This window comes from Arachis ipaensis, chromosome B4 (genome assembly GCF_059453495.1).
Source record: "Arachis ipaensis isolate K30076 ecotype BB chromosome B4, ASM5945349v1, whole genome shotgun sequence".
Lineage (NCBI taxonomy): Eukaryota > Viridiplantae > Streptophyta > Magnoliopsida > Fabales > Fabaceae > Arachis > Arachis ipaensis.
In genome coordinates this window covers 12,123,639-12,145,464 of record NC_142439.1, presented here as the reverse complement: position 1 = coordinate 12,145,464, position 21,826 = coordinate 12,123,639, and the positions used below count along the sequence as shown (strand labels likewise).

At 28.8% G+C, this 21,826-nt stretch overlaps 2 protein-coding genes across 2 annotated transcripts; both read right to left on the bottom strand.

The window, feature by feature from the left end:
• Positions 1-6,007: 6,007 nt before the first annotated feature.
• LOC148566682 (uncharacterized) lies at positions 6,008-9,088 on the bottom strand. Its single transcript, XM_088484378.1, has 6 exons — positions 8,021-9,088; positions 7,273-7,867; positions 6,760-7,181; positions 6,551-6,613; positions 6,344-6,457; positions 6,008-6,247 (listed from the first exon to the last, which is right to left on the bottom strand). The coding sequence occupies exons 1-6, from the start codon at positions 9,086-9,088 to the stop codon at positions 6,008-6,010; spliced, it is 2,502 nt and encodes an 833-aa protein (XP_088340504.1).
• Positions 9,089-9,095: 7 nt separating this feature from the next.
• Positions 9,096-9,805, bottom strand: LOC148566681 (uncharacterized). The gene is made up of 2 exons (XM_088484377.1): positions 9,229-9,805; positions 9,096-9,109 (listed from the first exon to the last, which is right to left on the bottom strand). The coding sequence occupies exons 1-2, from the start codon at positions 9,803-9,805 to the stop codon at positions 9,096-9,098; spliced, it is 591 nt and encodes a 196-aa protein (XP_088340503.1).
• Positions 9,806-21,826: the final 12,021 nt, after the last annotated feature.

Here is a 21,826-nt window from a genome sequence, read left to right as displayed (position 1 = left end):
CTTTAAAAATTTTATGGTCGAAGATATTCTGTTAAACGATTCTAACCATATGATCAAGGAAGAAGTTCAAGATAATAAGTTTGAATTTTGGTAATTTATTGAGTCTAATTGAAATAAACACATTGAAATACAATAAGCAGAATCGTTAATGCAACATTTATTAATGAATAATTACTAAAAGAAATATTATCTATACCAATATATAATGGGGATATGGAATTGTGGTATCCAATTTTTTCTTCTTATTTTATCCTTGTTTTCTTTTTATTAAAAATTGGCTTTATCCCATGACAGAACTTAAAAATAGATTTCAATAAAAAAAACTGCTACTACGTTTTCAATTCTTTTTATTTTATTTTATTTTATTTTTTTAAAAACTGGCTTTAACCCACGACAGATTTAAAACTGATTCACTTTCAACCCACGACAGAATTTAAAGCTAATTCAGTTTCAATTAAAAAAAACTATTAATACGTACTCAATTTAAATACGATTCACTTTCAATAACAAAAACTTCTGCACCTTCAATCGTACTTTACTCAAGAGAGTTAAATATCTGTTTCACTTTCAATGGTGCTCTTGCAATCGTTTTTCTTCTTTGCGTCTTGCTACCTTATGTTCTGACAAATATAATTGGAAAATTCAACGAATCAGCAAACATATTATATCAACTAATATAATTTCTATCCTAAATCCATTGCCAAGATTAACTACAATTAGACAAATGGTAAGAGCCATCCATCATCATCATCATTTTGTTTCAGGTAACATAAAACTTAACATGTATTATGATAATTTAATTTTTTCGGCTATAAATTCAATTTTTGCTTAATATCTGTATTCTACTCTTTGAAAAATCTAGAATTGAAAGCGCATGATAATGGAGTTGGTCCAAATAACAGACGATGTCATAGTAACATAATTGGTTGGTATTCTATAACAAAATTAATTAAATTAATATACACTATTTATATATTTCTGATGCTTATTATTTAACTTAAAAAAATTATATATAATAGAGTACTCCTTAATAAAAAATACAAAAAGTTACTAGAATTTGGTGTCCAATTTTTTTTAGACTTCGTATATCCTTACATAATTTATTTCATAAAATAAATTTAGTGGACAAAATAATAATTTTTTTTAATATTCCATCTTTATCATATAGTATATAAATAATTAAAAAATTAAAATAAATAATGTATTCATAAAACTAATAATAACAAATAGAATAAAGAGAAAAAATATTAACATATCGCCTATTTTTTGCCACGTGTATTTTTAAATTTGAGTGATTAAATATATTTTACAAAGTAATAAGTATAAAATGAAAATAAATTTGTTTCTCTAAATTATTAATTTAATAATATTAAATATATAATAAATTTCTAATGTGAAATGTTAACATATAAACACAAAAAATAAAGATAAATTAGAGTATAACAAATAAACTATTTTTTTTAAAATATTTCTGCAATCTTAACGGACAAAATACTCATCATATTGTTAATTTATCATAATAAATTAAAAAAATAAATTTAAAAATGTCACAAATTAATGGACGATATTCAAACTTTGAAAAAAATCAATAAAAAAATTATAATAGAAGAATATTATTTTTAAAATATTCTCTATTTTAGAATAAAATTAAACAAATTTAAAATAATTAAAATCACCTTTATACGCGACATAAAAGTTAACTTTAATCATGATAACTAATTTTACTTTTATGAATTCAAATTATGCTTATTATCTGTATTGCTCTTTAAAAATATAGGTCTGGAATCATATTATAATGAAGTTGTTCAAGTAAAAGATGTGGTGATGTCCTAACTGGTTAGTACCCTATATATTTAAAACATGTAATAACGTCGTTTTAAGTCATTTTGCCTATACATTAAATCTTAATATAGAAGATTAACAAAATTAATTAACTTAATTTACGCGATTTGATTTGATTTCTGAGAACTAATTTTTAATTCTTTTAAGATAATCTACAACATATTAAGTTTGTATTTTTTTTTTTTTGTATTAGTATAGGTCGAGACATACACCACTGCTACTAATTCAATGCCTCAATCAATCTCTTATAATGAACCAGTTACAAACAATGCTAAAAGTCATGCAAATATGAAGTTAGTACTCACTTACTCTACTTATATTTTTAATATTTTATCTTCATCGCATAATATTCATTTAAAATATTTTTTGTATTGAATAAATTAAGAGGTTTGATATTGTACACTACTATATAAAATGCCTAATGTTAAACAAAATTATGAATTCTATAATAAAAAAAATAAAACAAATAATTAACAAATACTATAAATTTTAAATTGGCAATACATTCATAAAACTAATAATAACAATAACTTTGTAATAAAATTTTGGTAACAACATATATCTTTTAAAATTAAATAGTAAAATTAGAAAAGATCTCCCTTAAACACAAAATAACAACTATTGAAAAATAGTACAAAAATATGTCTTATTTTATCTCATGTATTTATTAATGTATTGTATAAATTATATGGATCCTTTTTATTATAGAATCTTTACCCAATTAAAAATTTAATAGATAGTAAAATTTGGTCATGGAAAAATGTGTTCTAATTTTTTAAAAAATATTAAAATACTATATTAAATATTATAAGTCAATAGCTAACTAAATTAAAAATATAGATAACATTGTATATATTTTTATGAGTTATCGGACAAATTTTTATTGAATAACTAATTTAAGTACAAACTAAAAAAATGCTACTACAAATATATATTATTTAATGGCAATAACCCAATACACATAACATCATTTAATGATAAAAAATAAATCTTAATTAAATTGCAGTAACTAAATAATAAGTCCTTGATGATAAAAAAAATTATCAAATTAAAATTTAATAATGTATGAAATATAACATAAACACCAAAAAAAAAAAACAAAATAAAATACAATGAATAAACTAATTTTTAAAAATATTTTCGCAATTTTAGCGGACAAAATCTTCATCATATCGTTATTTTGTCATAATAAATTAAAAAAATTAATTTAAAAATACTATAAATTAATAGACGACATTCAAAACTTTTAAAGAAATACAATAGAAGCATTATCATTCTGAAAATACTTTTTGTATATTTTAGAATAGTTGAGAATAAAAATTTACTCTATCGAATATTTCACCTCATATATTACCTAGAACTTTAAACTATGACGATTTTATATTACCTCTTTGTTGTGTGGTTTTATAATTTAACATTTTAAAGTGTTTTATAGTAATTTTAATTTCAACAAAATATGATATAAATAAGATCACGTCAATATTAAAATAAAAAATATTTATCTAATAAATTAGAAAAGTAAATAATATATTAACAGAAAAATAAAATTAATTTCTTAAAAACAATAGAAAAGCGGCTGAACAGGCACGTTAGTGCCTGTTGAGCCACTGGTAATTTATAATTTATATTAGTAATTTGACAAATTAAAATGTGTCACCAAATATTTTTATTATAATTAAAATAAAAAATTTTCTTAGCTTCCAAAATTAACAAATTCCCTCTCTTATTCTTCTTCTTTATTTTTTTCTCTCTTTTCTCTCATTCTCTATTTTTTTTCTACCTTTATGTTTTACAAATAAAATTAACAACATAATATAATTTAAATAAAAAATATTATTATATACATATTTTTTATTTAATTTTAAATTTTTACTGGTTATCTTTTTAATATATATTTTCACTTTTTTCTTTTAAATATTTATTACATATAATTTAAAAAATAATAATAATGTTGTAATTTGAAGTTAGAATCAAGACTCAATTGTTTTAAAAAAATGAATTAATTTTATAACAATCAATATAATTTTTTTATGTTAATATCTAATTATATTTTTATATATAAAAAAAATATTATTTTTAAATAGCAAGTATAAAAATTAATTATTTCTATTTGTGTAACAAATTTAATATCTAATCAAATATAAAAATATACATGTTAAATTCTTTCAAATTTTAGATAAAGAATATTAAAATTAAGTAAAAAAATTAAATTCTTTCCTTTGAAAATAATAACTAAAAAATTTATTATTTAATTTTGTTTAAGACTCTGATATTTTTAATCGACGGAAACTTTTGTCTCTTACGACCATCTTATAAAAGTAGTTTAATGCTATAAATTTTTCGTGTCATAATCTATAATATCAGGACCGACATAATTTTAAAAGATTTATATTCTCGTAATACTATTACGGATAAAATACTAGTATTTAAGTAAATTATTTAAAAAGATGGTTTTAAAACCCCAAAAAGTAAGAAACAACAAACTAAAAACAGGCCTTAGCTAGCACCCTTTTTCCTAAGAAAACCAATACAATTAGCATCTAAATCGAAGCAAATATTAAGAATAGGAGCTTCAAAGATGTGGATTCCTAGTATGTTTTTCCTGGCCAGCTTGTCTGTGTTTTTCCTCACCAAAAGTATCTTCCCATTCCACGTTAGAGTAAAGTACCAACCCGGTCCCTGTCCATTTCCCAAAATGTCAAGACGATCCTTAACCAAAAACACGTTCCATTACGGTCCCTGACCCTGAACTCCGGCTGCCAACCCGGTCCTTCTGTCACAGTCACGGCGGAAAGTCGACGAAAAATGCTGAAGTGTGAAGGCTAGGGTATGACAAGGATGGCTCGAGTTGTGACGTGGAAGAGAGAATCCTATCTGGCAATATGAAATGGACAGGGGCCTTTATGTCATAGCCCAGAACACAAAAACGATGGCGTTTTGAGGGTTCCATGCGTCCTTTTTAGACGAGTCTGGTCGTCAATGTTCCCTGTTTTGTGTATGGAACTTATACCACCATGAGCAACAGCAGAGATCGTGGGATTGGAGGAGATGCATCGGACGATGAGGGTAGGAGCATTTATGTGAGCTCCGTTGGTAGTGCTGGAGCCAGGATGAAGAAAAGATTCGTTGCCCCGAAATGCAATTGTGGGATTCATGCAATTCTATTCATGTCATCAACAAAGTCGAACCCTAAGAGGTTATTCTTTGGATGCCCAAATTTTAAGGTATGAAACAGTTAATTATCTTGCTAGTCATGCCAAGATCTGTAGCAGGCATCTCTGCATTAATAATTTGAGTTTGCTTTCTTTTTACTGTGCAGATTGCACAAGGTGGTTGCAAATATTTTCAATGGTTGGATGAATATGTTTCACTATTTGAAGAGGAGCAAATAAATAATGGCAGTCCTTATGCTCGGAATCGAAAGCCAAAAAATTTTTTGGATACTGATTTTTGGATGGAGGAGAAAGTGACAAGGTTAGAGGATAGAGTTTCTGGGATAGAGTTGCAGATGAAAAATTCTAGCCAGGATAAGTGTAATAGGTGGTTTAGTTATCCATTGATAGTTATTGTATTTGTCTTTGGAGTTGTATGTGCAAATTATCTCGTTTAGAGTGGATAGTGGATAGTTAGTGTATCTTGTTTGTTTTGTGTTGGAAGTTGCTGTTGCTGAATTAGATGTATTGTATCAGTTAACAGTGTAAATCTGAGTTTATTAAATGAAACAAGTGTGTTGGTTGTTTGGAAAAGAGACATTATGTAAATGTGTTATAATCGAATCCTTTCATACCATGAAAAGCAATTCAGTAATAACTAACAGTAATATATAACATTAACAACTACAAACAGCCACCAAATGTCAACATGTTGTTCACAAAATAACCACAAAAGTGGGCAATTTATAGCCCTATACCAACATCAGCAACACCAAAATAAAAAGATTATTGTTGACCCTTAATTCACATATGCTATGAAAACACAAAGCAAAAAACTGTTTGTGGTGGCTATATGTAAGCTAGTTTATCAAAAAGTCAGCATATTCTTTTAACTTGATATAAACCTAGGACTACACTTCTAGTTCTTCCTAGGAGGCCTAAATCCAGGAGTGGGGATAAACTTGAATAGTCTTGATGCAGTTCCGGAAGCTGCTGCAGCCATTGTCTCGGCACTAAGACCATGTGGGTTGACTTGGTTTAGGCATCCTTGATCCAGTAGGAACATTAGTATCATTGTTGGGTGGAATTTCCATGTTGGTAGGAGTGGGAGGCCTGAAGTGAGGTCCAATAGTTGGAGGAATTTGATTCACCACAGAACCTTGAACAAAGGTGGATGAGATTGGTGGCCTCACAATTGGTTGCTTCATCCTTTGTGGAGGTGGGTTATTGAAGGTGGGGGTGTCAGATGCTCCCTGCAAACCAACAAGATTGCATTATACCTCACACAAAAAGTAAGACTAAGACATTGCCTTTGTCTAATTCAATTGTGAACTACACTGGGCACTTACAACTTCTGGTTCGGGAGCAGACTGTGAAAGAGGAATTTCATCTCCTTGTCCCAGTGTTGTTCCTTCCTTTGATGTCGATTTAGGTAGCTTCTTTTTTTGTTTTTTTGCCTTTGTCTACATTCATGAATAATACTCTATCTCAATATGGAGTCAACAATAAAGATCATGAAAACATGTAAACAAATTAACCATTTTTGTTCTACTTACCACAGGGTCCAGTATTGTTCCTTGAATATTAGTACTCATATTGTTTTCCTCACCAACCTGGTTCTATGTGGATCATCATACAAAACAGGCATTTAAATACTGGATCAATCTTTGCTATAACAATTAAATACCTAACCATTCTATCATGTGACACTTAAATCCTTAACCATTATTAAAATATGACAAATCGAACCCTGAAGGAGGCATACCTGTGTGGTGCTAGCAGAGTCCATTGCTGGAGCAGACTGCTTCAAATTCCTCCTTTCCTTCTTGGTCATAGGCTTCCAATTTGGATCTTTGGGTGGGTTGGAGCATGTTTTATAGTAATGACTCTTTTGGCCACACCTGTTACAAGTCACTTCGAATGACTTTTTGGCCTTGTGGGAATTCATCTCTGCCTCTACAGAATCAACTTTTCTCTTCATCTTTGGACGATGTGCAGCTTTCTTAATTGGGGGAGGTAGTGGCTGTGGTGAATCAGTTGGATTCCAGTATTCTTCGCTGTTAACTGGATTAATGCAGACAGCATAGGCTAATCTGATAGCATCCATAGTGAGCCATTTATGCACAAAGTCCTCTGCCTTCAACCCCATCTTAGCCATGGCTGCAACCGCATGTCTGCAAGGCATGCCTGCACACAAATTTTGTTAAACAAATATAAACTAGTTAAAGACTACAGATTTGTTAACTAGACCAGTCATATAAGATGATGAATTGTATACCAGTTAGCTGCCACACATTGCAAGTACATGTCTTGCTTTGTAAGTTTACTCCAACTTTGTGCCTTTGCATATGAACCTCAAACAGTACTCTATCAGAATCACCAGCCCAGGTTGCTCTCCACTTGGTACTCTTGGGCTTGATAAACTGATCAAGCTTCTTCTGCTGCACAGGGGCCAATATACCAGTGTGGTGCTCCAGTCTCTTCTTGTGCATAGCCCTTTTCCTCATGATGTAACACCTCAAATCTTCACACATTGATAGAATTGGTTTCTTCCTGTATTCAACAATTTTGGCGTTCCACACCTCACACATATTGTTCGTTATATTATCAATTTTGGGCCCATGGCTGAAGTAGGCCTTGTACCACACACCCGGGTCAAACCTCTGCAGATACTCCCAGGCTCCCTGATTCAGTTTCTTCAATTTCTCCATTGCACTTCTGAATTCTTGAATTGTTGTACAACGAGAACACTCCCATACCATCTGCTTTGTTTGTTCATCTTTGAAATGTTTTATGAAGTTCTTCCAAATATGAAGAACACAGTTTCTGTGATGGGCAGTAGGGTTAACATCCTTCATTGCCAGTTCCAAACCCTATGGCAAATTCATAACACAATATCAGTCTGATTATTATCAGGAAAAGGTAAATTGAACATGTGACATTTAACAGAGAATGTAATTAACTTAAAATAATTTAATTATGATAAGAAGGTATACTTGTTAAATAATTTAACATAATTAACTTACTTTTTGTTGATCTGAAATAAAGTTCCAGCCATGTTGTGGAACTTCACCCAAGTCTTCTTTCAGTAAAGTTAAGAACCACTTCCATGTCTCCTTGCATTCATTTGGGACCACTGCATATGCAATGACATAGAAGTGGTTATTTGCGTCTTGGCCCACCGCACTAAGAAGCTGGCCACCATAACGTCCCTTCAAGAAACAGCCATCCAACCCTATTAGTGGCCTACATCCCTCCTTAAACCCCTTCTTGCAGGCATCCAAACTAATGTATAACCTATCAAATAGTGGTAGAGATTCAGGTTGGGGAATTACTTCCATCAACGCGGTTGATCCGGGGTTACTTCTGTGCAATTCCATCAGGTAATCCCGTGTCTTTCCATACTGTGCCTTTTCACTCCCAATGACAACCTCTCTCGCAACCTTCAATGCTCTAGCTACCATTCTAATGTTCACCTTCACATTGTATTCATCTATGATATGATCCCTGGCTGCACCTAGCTTCAGGTCAGGCTCTGTGAAGAGCTTCTTAACTAACTTATCAGTGACCCATGCTCTGTCAGCCAAGTTGCTACCAAAATCCCTTCCACAGTTGTGTTCATTGTAAAGGGTTTTGACCTGAAAACAACCTTTTGAACTGTTCCAGCTTGTAAAAATTAGCCAAGGACATTTTTCACCTGCACAAGCTGCTCTCACCCTCAGCTTCTCATTCTTAATATATAAAACATCCTTACCCTCGTGCACAAAATAATCTTTCAGAGCCTTCTTGAATGACTCCATGGTGGGGAACAACTGTCCAACCTTAAACTGGACCTCACCATATTCAGTGTCCTCATCAAAAGTATCATAGGCTGTAGTACCCTCATCTCCAGATGAAACTGGACTGTTGAACACTTCACTTTCATACTCATAAGGTTTCTCATACTCACTATCTAGCTCTGCTGCAGTTGGGTCTGGTACATGGTCTTCAGCTCCATTAGTAGCATTTGTTGTATTCTGCCCCCCAGGCCCATGTTTTCTGGAGGTTCTTGGGCCTCCCAGCTCTGGCCCAGGCCCACTGTTCTCCCCCTGCATATTTTGCCTACCAAGCCCCTCCTTTAGCACATGTTTTCTCCTAGCACCAGAGTATTTCCTACTAGCCCTTCTCTTAGTTGTTTTAGGAGACATCTTTGGCGCATCTTCTGCTGACTTAGTCCCCTTCTTCCTAGCCACACCAGTTTTTTTTCTTCCTTTAGGTGACATCTTCTCTTTAACTCGGGTCTTCTGCTTTTTCTTCTTCTCATTCAAACTGTCATCACTCCCACTGTCATCAGACTCATAACCAGGAGGAGGCAGTTTGTAAGCCTCATCCTCAGCACTTTCGTATCCATCATCCGAGGAAGATGATGATGACCTAAGCGAATTGACATCACTGGCAATCACATCCTCCTCCACAACTCCCTCAGCAACTACCTCTGGCAAGTCCACAGGATGATCAAAGTAGATGTAAAATTCATCTGTGTGCCTGTTCTTATCAATACCCTCCCTCAGTTCGTTAATTTCTTTATCCCCATGAATTTGATGAAGCCCAGATTCCATATTACATGCAGTCATATCACACCAATACATTGCCTTAAACTCCACATAGCCTAACTCTTTAAACAAAACAACCAAATCAAAGTAATTAATCAGGTCAACATCCATTGGTGGCCACCTATGAACTTTTCCATGCATGTAGCTAACATTTCCTTCACTGTCCTTCGTGAAATTCCCCCCATGGTGAAACACAGGGGTAACGAGACATTCAGACATCTGGAAAAGTGCAATAAAATTTTGTTCATTCCTAATTAAAAAATTTAAACATGCAACACAGTTTCTTCAATCTTACATCAATTTAAATAGCCAATCCTAATAATCTGTTCCAACTATCACTAATTTTTTAACTCATCTCTACAGTTTCATTTTTTTTAAATACATACAACTCCTATGTTATGGCAGCAGAACACTTTTTTAACCTCTCTTTACCCCACCAACACTGAATGCAAACAACAATGGTAGGAGAAGGACCACACACAAGCAAAATAGTGAAAGGGACAGTAACGACACCTACCTCAGCAATCACTCCAATGTGTCGAATCGTCCAACTTCCGTCAAGAGCGCCGTCCAAGAATCGTCCAACTTCCGTCAAGAGCTTCGTCAGCAACCTTGTCACCAAGATTTTCACCAGTCACCACTGCCTTGATGGAGAAGAGAGCTGTCTGCTAGGGTTTAGAATGTAATTGTATTTCAGAGTCAAGGGGTCTTTAGGGGATAACCCATAACGCGCGAAACCAAACGACGCCTGGAACCCTCAAAACGCCATCGTTTTTGTGTTCTGGGCTATGACATAAAGGCCCCTGTCCATTTCATATTGCCAGATAGGATTCTCTCTTCCACGTCACAACCCGAGCCATCCTTGTCATACCCTAGCCTTCACACCTCAGCATTTTCCGTCGACTTTCCGCCGTGACTGTGACAGAAGGACCGGGTTGGCAGCCGGAGTTCAGGGTCAGGGACCGTAATGGAACGTGTTTTTGGTTAAGGATCGTCTTGACATTTTGGGAAATGGACAGGGATCGGGTTGGTACTTTACTCTCCACGTTATGTAGGCGGCTTAAAAGAATTTTGATATCATCCGGAAGAGTTTTGCAAGGATGCCTTGGAGAGCCGTGCCATAAAAATAATTAATAATTGTTATATTTTTTGTAAATAACAAAAAAATTTATATTTAACAAATAATTTACTTATTTAATTTAAATTTTTGTGATATTTAAATAAATATTTAAAAAATATACAAAAAAAATCAAAATAAAATTTGATTTTTAAATTTTTTTTATTTTTTAAAAAAAATATGATAAATCACATTAAAAAAATTAAAAAAATTATTCGATTTAAAATTACCAAATTTTAAAAATAAAAATATCTTATTTTTCTAATAATTATTACAAAGATTTGCATCAAAATCTGATTTTCAAATTTTTTTTAAAATATATATTTAATATTTAATTTCTTTTATCGTATTTTAAAATCTTTCATAAACTTAATTGTTGTTAGCAGTTTTTAGAATTTTATTTGTCAGGGATGTAAATTTTTTAATATCATTTTAATAGTTACTCACCAAAAATTTACCATACTGCTGTAAATAATTTTTTACCAATTTAATTCTCTTATTATACAAATTTAATTATTTAATTAAAAAAATATAAATTAATATATATGAATATAGACAAATACATAAAAATTAATTTTTATTGTTTACTTACTATCTTTCCTTTAATGTAAACTAGCATCCGAGTTAGGCCTCTTTTTTGTTTATTGAGTACTCCAAATTAGTTTTGTGAAAATACTAATTAAAAATTCTCAATAAATTTTAATTACTAAATTAATTTGTAAATTTTATTTTATTAAATAAATTAGTTTTTACTAGCGGCTCACCAGGCACTTCGTGCCTGTTGAGCCACTTTTCTATTGAGTTTAAAAAATTAATTTTATATTTTTATTTTAAAATTATAAATTTAATAATAATTAAAAAAGAAATTATAAAAAAATAAATATCTTAAATTATTTAACATGTAAAATATTAAAAAAATAAATTTAAATTAAAAAGTAAGATTAAAAAAATATTAATTTGCTATTATGTGTAATACAATTAATATAAAAATTTATTGATATTATTTAAAGATTAGTTATTTATAAATATTATTAAATTTATTTATTTTTTAATCCTATTTAATTAGAAACAAATTTAAAAATTTATATCCAAAATATTTTTTATTTCCATCCATAATTCTAATAGATAAAAAAATATTTTTTTAATTTAATATTAAAATAATAGTACTTTTATCTAACATTTAAGTAAAAATTATCTTTTGTAAATAACTAACATGTATTTTGGTTTATATATACTCTTTTTGAATCAGAATAATGTTATTATCATTATTTTTTGAATTTTATTTTGGTTTATAGTAATTTTAATTTTAATAAAATATGATATAAATAAAGTCACATCAACATTAAAATAAAAAATACTTATCTAATAAATTTGAAGAGTGAATGATATATTAACAAAAAAGTAAAATTAATTTCTTAAAAACAATAGAAAAGCGACTGAAAGTGCCTGTTCAGTCGCTTTTTTATTGAGTTAAAAAATATTTTTATTTTTTTATTTTTAAAATTATAAATTTGATATCAATAAATAAAAATTAATTATAAAAAATGAAATATTTTAAATTATTTAAGATATTTAAAAAATATAAAATAATTAAATTTAAATTAAATAAGATAAAAAGTTATATTATTATTATGTATACTAAAATTAAGATAAAGATTTACTAACATGGTTTACAAATTAGTTATTTATATATTAAATTTATTTATTTTCTCAATCTTATTTAATTTGAAGCAAATTTAAAAATTTATATTCAAAATACTCTTTATTTTTATGTATAATTCGAATAGATAAAAAATATTTTTTTAATCTTATATTAAACATCTTTAATTATTTTTAATTTTATTATTATTTTAAATTATTAATTTTTATTTTGATTATATCATCTCATCATATTATACACTATCATTTTTTCTTATCATTCTTTTTACATGGATAACTATTAGTATTATCGTCTCACCGTCACTATTATGTTGTCTTGTTTTATTTTTTTCTTGTTTTCTTCTTCTATTAACCACAACTGCAATCAATTACCATAATACCATTATGGCAGCTCTCATTTTTGTTCATCACTTTGTATGTGAAAGACAAATTAAAAATATATAAGAATGAGTTAACAAAATAATTTATGAGAGTTCTTCATTTTATTATTGATAGGTATATACATGTCAAAAAAATTAAAAAATAAATATTAGATAAAAAATAATCATTTTTTTAAAATTAAATTGATGAGAGAAAATTTTGTATGTGAAAGACAGATTAAAAATATATAAGAATGAATACAGTTTGGTAAGTAAACAGAAGAGAAAGGAAAATGAAGGTAAAAATTATGCGTGAAATTAATATACGCAGTAAAATGGTATAAAATTTGCAATTGTAATAAATGAAAGCGAGGAAAAGATGGAAACGATACAATTACGATATTCAAGGAAGGAGAATGATGGCAACAGTAATAATATAGAAGAGTGCACCTAATGGTGAGGGGAGAAGCACTAAAAATTGAATAATGAGATCAAACTTGGTATAAAGTACTCACATAAAGAATATTCCAAAAATAAAACCATAAGATCCATAAAAAATTATTTATCCCCCCTAATTATTTTTTTCTCCTTTTATACATGGCGTCGAAAATCAACATTTGGCATAGTCATTATCTAGTTCAGAAAATTACAAAAATTCATCCAAATAATTGTTACATACAGAGATTCAGACTTGGGAAGAGAAGTAAAAAAGATTGAAAACGGATAAAATTAATTAAATGGATAAATTATTGGAATAAAGAATTGAAGAAGATGTTACGGTTTCTACAATTATTAGTGAAATATAGAATGAAAATAAGATAGAAGAACACCGGTTAACGGTGAAAGTTCTTTTATCTAGAGTAACTGACGCATGTACCGGAGAATCTCTATCATTAAGGGCAACATTAGAAAGTAAATTTGGATACGAAAATTTCGTATCCACATTATATATTGTTATAGATTTCTGTTACTTATGCCTGTTCCATCATCATGCGCTTCCATTCCTGTATGTTTCAAAAGTAAAATATAATTATTAAAAACTAATTGAATTCATAACAAAGAAAATTAGTTATCGTATTTCCGGTATCAAATTGATGATGGGTGGTAGCTCTTTTCATTTATCTAATTGTAGTCAATCGGGCTACTCCTATGTTTGTAGTTAATCGAGTACCTCTACCTGCATTTGGGATTGGAGTTGGAATTGGAGTCAGTTGATATGACAACTTATTTTTCTTGTCGAATCATCTTCCGATAAGTTGCTGTCTTTGTTCTTCGATCATGTTGTCTTCTTCGCCTAGCATATTCTGTTAAGTAGGTCGACATTGACGTGGTTGTTGATTTTGTGAAGTTTCTGCCTAGCATATTCTGTTCAAGTGGATCGACGTTGACGTGACTTTGTGAAGTTTCTATTTGTCAGAAAGATAGCAAGATGCAGAGAAGAAAAATGTTTGCGAGACCAAAATTGAAAGTGAAAAAGTATTTAATTCTGTTGGGGTTTCAGTTTTTAAATTGAATACGTAGTGGGAGCAGTTTTTTATTAAAAGTAAATCAGTTTTAAAATATGTCGTGGGTTGAAAATGAATCAGTTTAATACTCTGTCGTGAGATAAATTCTTTTTTTATAAAAAAAAATAAAAAATTAAGGATGGGGTAACAGTTTGTTATATTGAATTCAGTGTGTAACAAAAATAAAAAAGAAATAGGGATAAAATAGGGAGAAGAAATTGGATACCAAACTTTTCTATTCCATTATATATTGGTATAGATAAAAAAATAGTTATTATGACAAAAATAAAAAAATAGTAAATAGAAAATAATAGAAAAAATAGTTATTATAATAGAAATTAAAGTTGTCAATCATGCAATGAGACTATTTCAATTCGAAAAGAATAAAAAAAAAATTCAAATCTAAATTTATTTGATACTAAATAAACTAAAATTATATAAAACATTATTATTTACCGTATAAATTAAATAAAAAATTACCAATATTTTTAAATAAATATTTTATATAACAACTGTCAAGCAGAACTCACTGAATAGAAAAAATTAAACATCAAACTCCCATATTTTTTTTGTATATTGTTATTTTGTTATAGTATAAATAATAGTTTTGGAATTATCTAAATATTTTAATATAAATTATTTAATATTGTCAAAGCTAAAAAATTTAAGAGATAAAATTAATATTTCTTCTAATGATTATTTTTAAAATTATAAATACACAATAAAAAATTAGAGTACATTAAAATAGTACCATAATAAAAAATAATTTAAAAGATAAAATTAACAAACTAATGGAATATATATACACAACTAACCAATGTTATTATGTATTCAGAATATTATTTAGACCAATTCTAATACTTGAATATCTAAAAACATATTTTTAACATATAAATAATATTTTTTGAATTTCGTAAATCTTTTAATATAAATGATTTAATATTATCTGGACAAAAAAATTTAAAAAATAAGATTAATATTTCTTTTAAGAATGATTTTTATCAAAATTCTAAATACATAATAAAAATTTAGAGTACATTAAAATAGTATCATAATAAAAAAATTCAAATATTAAATTAGCAGTGTAAATTTTTTAAGTGAACAATTAACAATCATAATATACTGTATTATAGATATATGTAACATAGTATATTAGAAATAATTAAAAGTTTACTAAGTATGAATTAAAGCTTTTAAAAAATAATAATTTATACCCACTAATATTATTACAGTTCTATCTATTACTTAAATTTGGACCAATTTTATTATTATTATGAATATCTAAATATTTAAAAGCAAATCTATTATTGGCATGAGTCTAAGGTATTTTTAAAATCTATCAATGTATTCAATAATATTAATAAGAGATGAGATGAGAAGAAAAAAATGGGTAAAAAGTGACAGGTAAAAATTACGTCAAGTGGCCAAGTGGAGTGATGGGAGTTTTTCAGAGATAACTGACATTAAGTGGAGAAGTTGATTAAAAAGGGTAATACTGGAAAAAAAATTTGGACACCAAACCCATGTATTGCCATTATATATTGTTATAGATGTATTGCCATTATATATTGTTATAGATGTATACTAAAATTAAGATAAAGATTTACTAACATGGTTTACAAATTAGTTATTTATATTCTCAATCTTATTTAATTTGAAGCAAATTTAAAAATTTATATTCAAAATACTCTTTATTTTTATGTATAATTCGAATAGATAAAAAAATATTTTTTTAATCTTATATTAAACATCTTTAATTATTTTTAATTTTATTATTATTTTAAATTATTAATTTTTATTTTGATTATATCATCTCATCATATTATACACTATCATTTTTTCTTATCATTCTTTTTACATGGATAACTATTAGTATTATCGTCTCACCATCACTATTATGTTGTCTTGTTTTATTTTTTTCTTGTTTTCTTCTTCTATTAACCACAACTGCAATCAATTACCATAATACCATTATGGCAGCTCTCATTTTTGTTCATCACTTTGTATGTGAAAGACAAATTAAAAATATATAAGAATGAGTTAACAAAATAATTTATGAGAGTTCTTCAGTTTATTATTGATAGGTATATACATGTCAAAAAAAATTAAAAAATAAATATCAGATAAAAAATAATCATTTTTTTAAAATTAAATTGATGAGAAAAAATTTTGTATGTGAAAGACAGATTAAAAATATATAAGAATGAATACAGTTTGGTAAGTAAACTGAAGAGAAAGGAAAATGAAGGTAAAAATTATGCGTGAAATTAATATACGCAGTAAAATGGTATAAAATTTGTAATTGTAATAAATGAAAGCGAGGAAAAGATGGAGACGATACAATCACGATATTCAAGGAAGGAGAATGATGGCAACAGTAATAATATAGAAGAGTGCACCCAATTGGGAGGGGAGAAGCACTAAAAATTGAATAATGAGATCAAACTTGGTATAAAGTACTCACATAAAGAATATTCCAAAAATAAAACGATAAGATCCATAAAAAATTATTTATCCCCCCTAATTATTTTTTTCTCCTCTTATACATGGCGTCGAAAATCAACATTTAGCATAGTCATTATCTAGTTCAGAAAATTACAAAAATTCATCCAAATAATTGTTACATACAGAGAAGCACATTCAGACTTGGAAAGATAAGTAAAAAAGATTGAAAAAGGATAAAATTAATTAAATGGATAAATTATTGGAATAAAGAATTGAAGAAGATTTTACATTTTCTACAACTATTAGTGAAATATAGAATGAAAATAAGATAAAAGAACACGTGTTGCTGTTAATGGTGAAAGTTCTTTTATCTAGAGTAACTGACGCATGTACGGGAGAATCTCTATCATTAAGGGCAACATTAGAAAGTAAATTTGGATACGAAAACTCCGTATCCACGTTATATATTGTTATAGATTTCTGTTACTTATGCTTGTTCCATCGTCATGCGCTTCCATTCCTGTATGTTTCAAAAGTAAAATATAATTATTAAAAACTAATTGAATTCATAACAAAGAAAATTAGTTATCGTATTTCCGGTATCAAATTGATGATGGATGGTAGCTCTCCTCATTTGTCTAATTGTAGTCAATCGGGCTACTCCTATGTTTGTAGTTAATCGAGTACCTCTACCTGCGTTTGGGATTGGAGTTGGAATTGGAGTCAGTTGATATGACAACTTATTTTTCTTGTCGAATCATCTTCCGATAAATTGCTGTCTTTGTTCTTCGATCATGTTGTCTTCTTCGCCTAGCATATTCTGTTAAGTAGGTAGACATTAACGTGGTTGTTGATTTTGTGAAGTTTCTGCCTAGCATATTCTGTTCAAGTGGATCGACGTTGACGTGACTTTGTGAAGTTTCTATTTCTATTTGTCAGAAAGATAGCAAGATGCAGAGAGATGCAGAGAAGAAAAATGTTTGCGAGACCAAAATTGAAAGTGAAAAAGTATTTAATTCTGTTGGGGTTTCAGTTTTTAAATTGAGTACGTAGTGGGAGTAGTTTTTTATTAAAAGTAAATCAGTTTTAAAATATGTCGTAGGTTGAAAATGAATCAGTTTAATACTCTGTCGTGAGATAAATTCTTTTTTTATAAAAAAAATAAAAAATTAAGGATGTGGTAACAGTTTGTTATATTGAATTCAGTGTGTAACAAAAATAAAAAAAATAGGGGTAAAATAGGGAGAAGAAATTGGATACCAAACTTTTCTATTCCATTATATATTGGTATAGATAAAAAAAATAGTTATTATGACAAAAATAAAAAAATAGTAAATAGAAAATAATAGAAAAAATAGTTATTATAATAGAAATTAAAGTTGTCAATCATGCAATGAGACTATTTCAATTCGAAAAGAATAAAAAAAAATTCAAATCTAAATTTATTTGATACTAAATAAACTAAAATGATATAAAACATTATTATTTACCGTATAAATTAAATAAAAAATTACCAATATTTTTAAATAAATATTTTATATAACAACTGTCAAGCAGAACTCACTGAATAGAAAAAATTAAACATCAAACTCCCATTTTTTTTTGTATATTGTTATTTTGTTATAGTATAAATAATAGTTTTAAAATTATCTAAATATTTTAATATAAATTATTTAATATTGTCAAAGCTAAAAAATTTAAGAGATAAAATTAATATTTCTTTTAATGATTATTTTTAAAATTATAAATACACAATAAAAAATTAGAGTACATTAAAATAGTACCATAATAAAAAATAATTTAAAAGATAAAATTAACAAACTAATGGAATATATATACACAACTAATCAATGTTATCATCATTCAGAATATTATTTAGACCAATTCTAATACTTGAATATCTAAAAACATATTTTTAACATATAAATAATATTTTTTGAATTTCGTAAATCTTTTAATATAAATGATTTAATATTATCTGGACAAAAAAATTAAAAAATAAGATTAATATTTCTTTTAAGAATGATTTTTATCAAAATTCTAAATACATAATAAAAATTTAGAGTACATTAAAATAGTATCATAATAAAAAAATTCAAATATTAAATTAGCAGTGTAAATTTTTTAAGTGAACAATTAACAATCATAATATACTGTATTATAGATATATGCAACATAGTATATTAGAAATAATTAAAAGTTTACTAAGTATGAATTAAAGCTTTTAAAAAATAATAATTTATACCCACTAATATTATTACCGTTCTATCTATTACTTAAATTTGGACCAATTTTATTATTATTATGAATATCTAAATATTTAAAAGCAAATCTATTATTGGCATGAGTCTAAGGTATTTTTAAAATCTATTAATGTATTCAATAATATTAATAAGAGATGAGATGAGAAGAAAAAAATGGGTAAAAAGTGACAGGTAAAAATTACGTCAAGTGGCCAAGTGGAGTGATGGGAGTTTTTCAGAGATAACTGACATTAAGTGGAGAAGTTGATTAGAAAGGGTAATACTGAAAAAAAAATTTGGACACCAAACCCATGTATTGCCATTATATATTGTTATAGATATCAAATTGTTTGTTGATAGAAAGATACTAATTTAAGGATTTTAAAATTTTTAGAATTTTTTTTACTTTATTAAATAATAATAAAATTTATTTATTTAATTTTTTGTTAAATTTAATATGGAAATCAATTTACCAAACAAAATAAAATTTTTGAAACTAATTTAATACTTAAAATTTTTTGAGACTATAATTCAATTATTAATGTATAATATAAGTTTTAGGGTTAAGTACTGAAATCATCCCTAAGGTTTGGGGTGAAAATCAAAATCGTTTCCGACCTTTTTTTGTTATTAAAATCATTCTCAACATTACAAAACGTTAAAAATCGTCCTTTTCCACTTCAATTTTATTTTTTTTACCATATTACTCTTCATTATTAATAAAAATAATTAAAAATAATATTAAAAAATTAAAACAAACCCTCCTTCCGTAACCCCACTCCCTCACTCTCCCTCACTCACCCTCCCGTAACCCCCTTAACCCACTCCCTCACCCCCCCACCCCTCATCCTTCACCCCTCACCCCACTCCCGACTCCCGTAACTCCCTCACCCCCTCAGTCCACTCCCTCACCCTCTCACCCCCTCACCCTCCCGTAACCCCGTCACCCCACTCCCGTCACCCCTATCCCCTTCCTGATGCCCCTCTCTTCAAAACCCCAACCCCAATTTCAACTTCAATTTTTCTTCTCGCCGCCTCCGCCGCCCTACTTATTCGTTTTTAGGGTTCGCCGCCGCCGCCGCGTGGTCATCGTGAGGGGGACCCCGCCGGCGCTGCTTCTTCTTCTGTGACTGTCTTTGCTTCTTCTTTTGTGATTGTCTCTGCTTCTTCTTCTGCTCTGCTTGAACTTCTGCTTCTGCTTCTTCTTAAACTTTTGCTTCTGCTTGTGTTTATGCTTCTTCTTCTGTGATTTTTTAATTTTTTTAATTTCTGTTATTTTGCTATTTTTGGATCTGAAAACTGAAATTGTAGTTGATGATTATTGAATTATTGTTTATTGAAATTGATGTGATTATTGAAATTGTTATGCTTCTTCTGCCTCTGATTTTTTTGTTGATTTATTTTGTTTTGTGAATGTTGCTGTTAATTTGTTTTGTTATGAGTAATGAATGGCTATGGTGGCAGTGGTGATGGTTGTGAGAAAAGGGAGAGGGAGGAGGTGGAAGGAGATTGGGGAAGAGTGAGAAGAGGAAGGGAAAGAGGGGTGGATGTCCTTCGGCAATAGTAATTGCCACGGCGAAGGTGAGAAGAAGAGGATGATGGTGAAGAGTAGAAGGAAGGGGCTTGGAGGAGGGGTGGAGGGAGAGACCAAATAGATTTTTAAAAATATTATTTTTATTAATAATGAAGGGTAATATGGTAAAAAAAAATTGAAGTGGAAAAGAACGATTTTATAACGTTTTGTAACGTTAAGGATGATTTTAATAACAAAAAAAGGTCAAAGACGAATTTGATTTTCGTCCCAGACCTTAGGGACGATTTCAGTATTTAACCCTAAGTTTTATCTAGTGAAATTAGATAATTAACTCCTGCATATATACAATACATTACATGATTACACAGTTCCTTGATATTGATATCCACCTATCTATTTCTATTTTTATTTCTATTTTTAATACATAAATTCTGAAACCAAAATTATATTACAATGAGTTATTATTACCACCTACATGATCTAAAGTTTTGCCACAGCAGCATTTTCCTATAGGTGACAATTTGGCATTCTCTATGAAAGATTCTTAAGATTAAGGTAAGAAAGTAGGAAACAGAACAGAGATGATGACTTTTGAGTGAAAAGAATTCTAGAAAGAATATTAGTGAATCATGAAAGAACTTGTATCAGAAACTTGTGAATGAAATTGGGTAATTATGAGCAGCACACGAGACCTTATAGTGACTAATATGTAGCTCAATATAAGAATTAATTGTACGAATAGTTTACACGTCTGTTGACTTGTGTTGGGGAAAATTCAGCAAAAATTTAAAATAAGAACCTGTCTAACAGCGAAAGTATCAAAAATAATTTTTTCACAATCTGTGCAATTAAATAGGCAATACCAAAGATACTCCAAGTAACAATTATAATGACAGAAATTAAATAATCAGACACCAGAATTTTAACGTGGGAAAATCCCCAAAAGAGGGACAAAAAACCCACGAGACCTAGTCCAGAAAATCTTTCACTATCAGAATAATGGGTACACAAACAGTCTTTCTAGTGACACTAGGACATCTCAACAATCAACAAAATACATCATCAAAACTGATGGAATCAACATAAACCCTCCACAAAGTGGGTATCTCAAATCAGGCAAAAGAGAAGGCAATACAACTAGCAAGTTATATCCTAATGTTCATCTCTACACCAGGAATAACATACTAAAATTTCATAAGAAATTGAGCAAGTTTACCAGGTCAATATGATCAAAATGTAACTGCCCTTTTCCCTCAAATTCCTTCTCTTCGGCGCCGAAGCTTTGTGCTTCCTTTGCTTTCAATTTCAAAAGAAAGCTTCTCTCACTCTTCTCCCGTGGCAATTAGCCACTTTATTCTTTCTTTATTTTTTGTTTTTG